The sequence below is a fragment of the Nestor notabilis genome, unplaced genomic scaffold, assembly GCF_000696875.1.
Source record: "Nestor notabilis isolate BGI_N333 unplaced genomic scaffold, ASM69687v1 scaffold11406, whole genome shotgun sequence".
Classification (NCBI taxonomy): domain Eukaryota; kingdom Metazoa; phylum Chordata; class Aves; order Psittaciformes; family Psittacidae; genus Nestor; species Nestor notabilis.
Window position 1 is genome coordinate 83,685 of NW_009932414.1, and position 2,628 is coordinate 86,312.

General features: G+C 44.4%; 1 protein-coding gene across 1 annotated transcript in view; it reads left to right on the forward strand.

Annotated features, from left to right (window-relative positions):
* Positions 1–2,389, forward strand: part of EIF2B3 (eukaryotic translation initiation factor 2B, subunit 3 gamma, 58kDa) — a gene marked incomplete at its 5' end in the record, with an annotated part of 83,526 nt that extends 81,137 nt beyond the window's left edge. Inside the window, one exon of the mRNA XM_010016383.1 lies at positions 2,122–2,389. Within this exon, the coding sequence (XP_010014685.1) occupies positions 2,122–2,344 (223 nt within the window). The remainder of the gene's footprint in view (positions 1–2,121) is intronic.
* Positions 2,390–2,628: the final 239 nt, after the last annotated feature.

Genomic DNA, 2,628 nt, shown 5'->3' on the forward strand with positions numbered 1-2,628 from the left:
AGTCAGGATGGCAGCGGTGGGCAGTCCTTCCTCCCTAGAGGAAGACAAACAGAGTTGCTCTCAGTGATTGCTCTTGCGCAAGACGATGGCCTGAGCTGCTGCGCGGGCGCATGAAGCTATTGGAAAGGAAGCAGATCGTGACAGTGTGAGAGCAAAGGCAGGCAGGGGTCTGCTGTGTATCTTTGCCGCTTTTTATCTTATTACCATGTTAGTAAAAACCTTGCCAAGGCAACCTGAGCTGGTTACTTGTGGAATAATTGCTCATGTTGCCTCCTCATAGGTCAGAGGAGGGGGGGTTTAAGTGAGTTAAAAGAATAATTGTTCAGAGGGGACAGTCTGTTTGAGGAGGGTCATAACTGCTAACCACTGTGACTGAGGTCCAGTTTTATTGCTTTTACTCCTGCAGAATTAATGCAGGGTTTGTGGGGCAGATGGTTTTTGCTCTGACTCACACAAGCAGCAGAATCGTAATATGTTTAATGGCACATTCTGTACACTAGATAATAATGATGTGTGAGCAGGAAAATACTAGGAATTAATTTTAGGATCAGCAGTCTGGAGTGAGGAGTGATGTTTCTCTCTTCTCCTGAGGACCACAGCCGGCTAGCTCTCCATTCAGTACAGAATGGAGGCTCGGGGTTTTGACCTGATACCAAAACCCCTCTATGCTGTTAGTTCAGACTCCAGGGTAACAATTCTGGCCATGGGGCAGCCTGATGGTGTGGTGCCGCTGTGTTTCACTAGTGCAATGAGTAGTGGTGTTGCCCGTGACCAAGATGGGGAATGGCTGGTGGGCACTGAACTGTGGCACCCGCCATGCAGAAAGTCATGACTGAGATCAGCCGTTCTACTGCGGATAGCAAGAATATTCTCATTTGTTGTAATATTAGCAGAAATACTGGGGAGAAGACATGGAATGCCATGGTTCACAGCAGGGTTAATATGAGGGAGCAGATGACCTGCATCTCTCTGGGGTTACACATGTCGCTTACACCTTCTTCCTAATCAGCTGGTTTTGATGTGTGTTAGACTTAGTATTTTTAGACACTTCTTAGCTTGGTGCCTTCCAATTTTGTGTACTTCCATGACAATGCGTCCTCCTCACTATCCTTGCACATGTGAAAATAAGAAAACAAATCCTTTGCATCATGGCTATTATTTTTTTTCTCTGTAACTTTGGAAGGAATTTAATACCATTTAACAGTACTCACGGCGCTGAGCAAAGAGCATTTCAGGACACATCACTGACACTAGTAAAGATTCACAACTTCCATTTTACTGCATGGAGGGGCTCAGACCAAACTCACTGAGCATCCCTCAAGAGAGGAGTAACAAAGCCAGCACTTGGACTCTGAATTTCTTTCCTATCTGGACAATCAGATCAGCAGATTTGAAAGCTGGTTATCACAGATTCATATACATTTTGGAAGAAAGTGACTTTTGGTAAAGTTGCATCCTGTGTAGGATTTCAGATTTTGTGTTGTCAAAGGCTACATGAGCGTGAAGATATCCAAAGCAGACAGAGCACGTCCAGTGTGGGTTTCATTGATTTAGTGCAGCGTAATCATGTTTGGGTGCTTGAATGTAACATGAACAAAGCCAACCAGCTGAGGTATTGAACTGCTTCTTCTCCCAACCCGTCCTTAGTGCCTGGCAAGCTGGAACATGGGAAACTTCTCAGAAAAATTTATAAAGAAGGACTGGGATGCTGCTCCTCTTTCTAACTGGGAAGCTGAGCAGAGAACTCAACTGCTGTAGTTACCCAGACTGTCTGTGGAAAATACAAAACCAGATCCAGGTCCCAAGTCCCAGGCTAGTGTCCTGTCTATGAAGTCCTCTGGCAGTATTCGTTCTGTTAAGGCAACGTAGAGGAAAGCTGTTCTAACAGGAGGGAAAACTGGAATCCCTTTTTGAAAACCCATTCTGACAGCTGGCATTTAATTTTTTCCAGCAACTGAGTGTGTGGATCAGGAAAAGAATAGTGGAGTTCCTGGCAAAAGAGAGAACTGAACCTAATTACAAGATCATGTCACAGGCTCATTAGATATCCTAGTGGATACCTTTGTTTTGTACCTGTCATTTTAAATTATTTTCTTGCTTTACTTTGTGTTTGTTTTGTAGGTGCTGTCTTCAGGGCAGTGTCATTTGTCATAACGCCGTGATAGAGAAGGGCGCAGACATCAAAGACTGTTTGATTGGAAGCGATCAGAGGCTGGAAACCAAAGGTAAGCAGCAGAGCTGTATTTACAGTGCCTTTGTAATAATTTTCAGGAATTCTTCCTTGAGGTTTTTACTCCTGCTTCTTCATGAAGTGCCAGTAAACAGTGGCAGCTCTACAGTGTGATGTCCTATAATATTGGGATTTGTTTTTCATGGAAAGTACAGCTTCTTGGCATAAGAGTACTTCAGGGACTTGCTCCTCTGAAGTTGACAGAAAAGCTCTGTTGTTATAAAGAAAGATTGGGTGCTAAGACAGTCTTTTCCCAGAGACCACAATTAGATCAGCCTGGAGTTGTCCTCAGCAGAAGGAGCCGTTATTTGGACTAGTAATCTTTGTTGATCACACAGACATCCTTCTCCACCAACCCACATTGCCAGTGTGCTCCCATTCCCGTTGCTCCAAGCAAG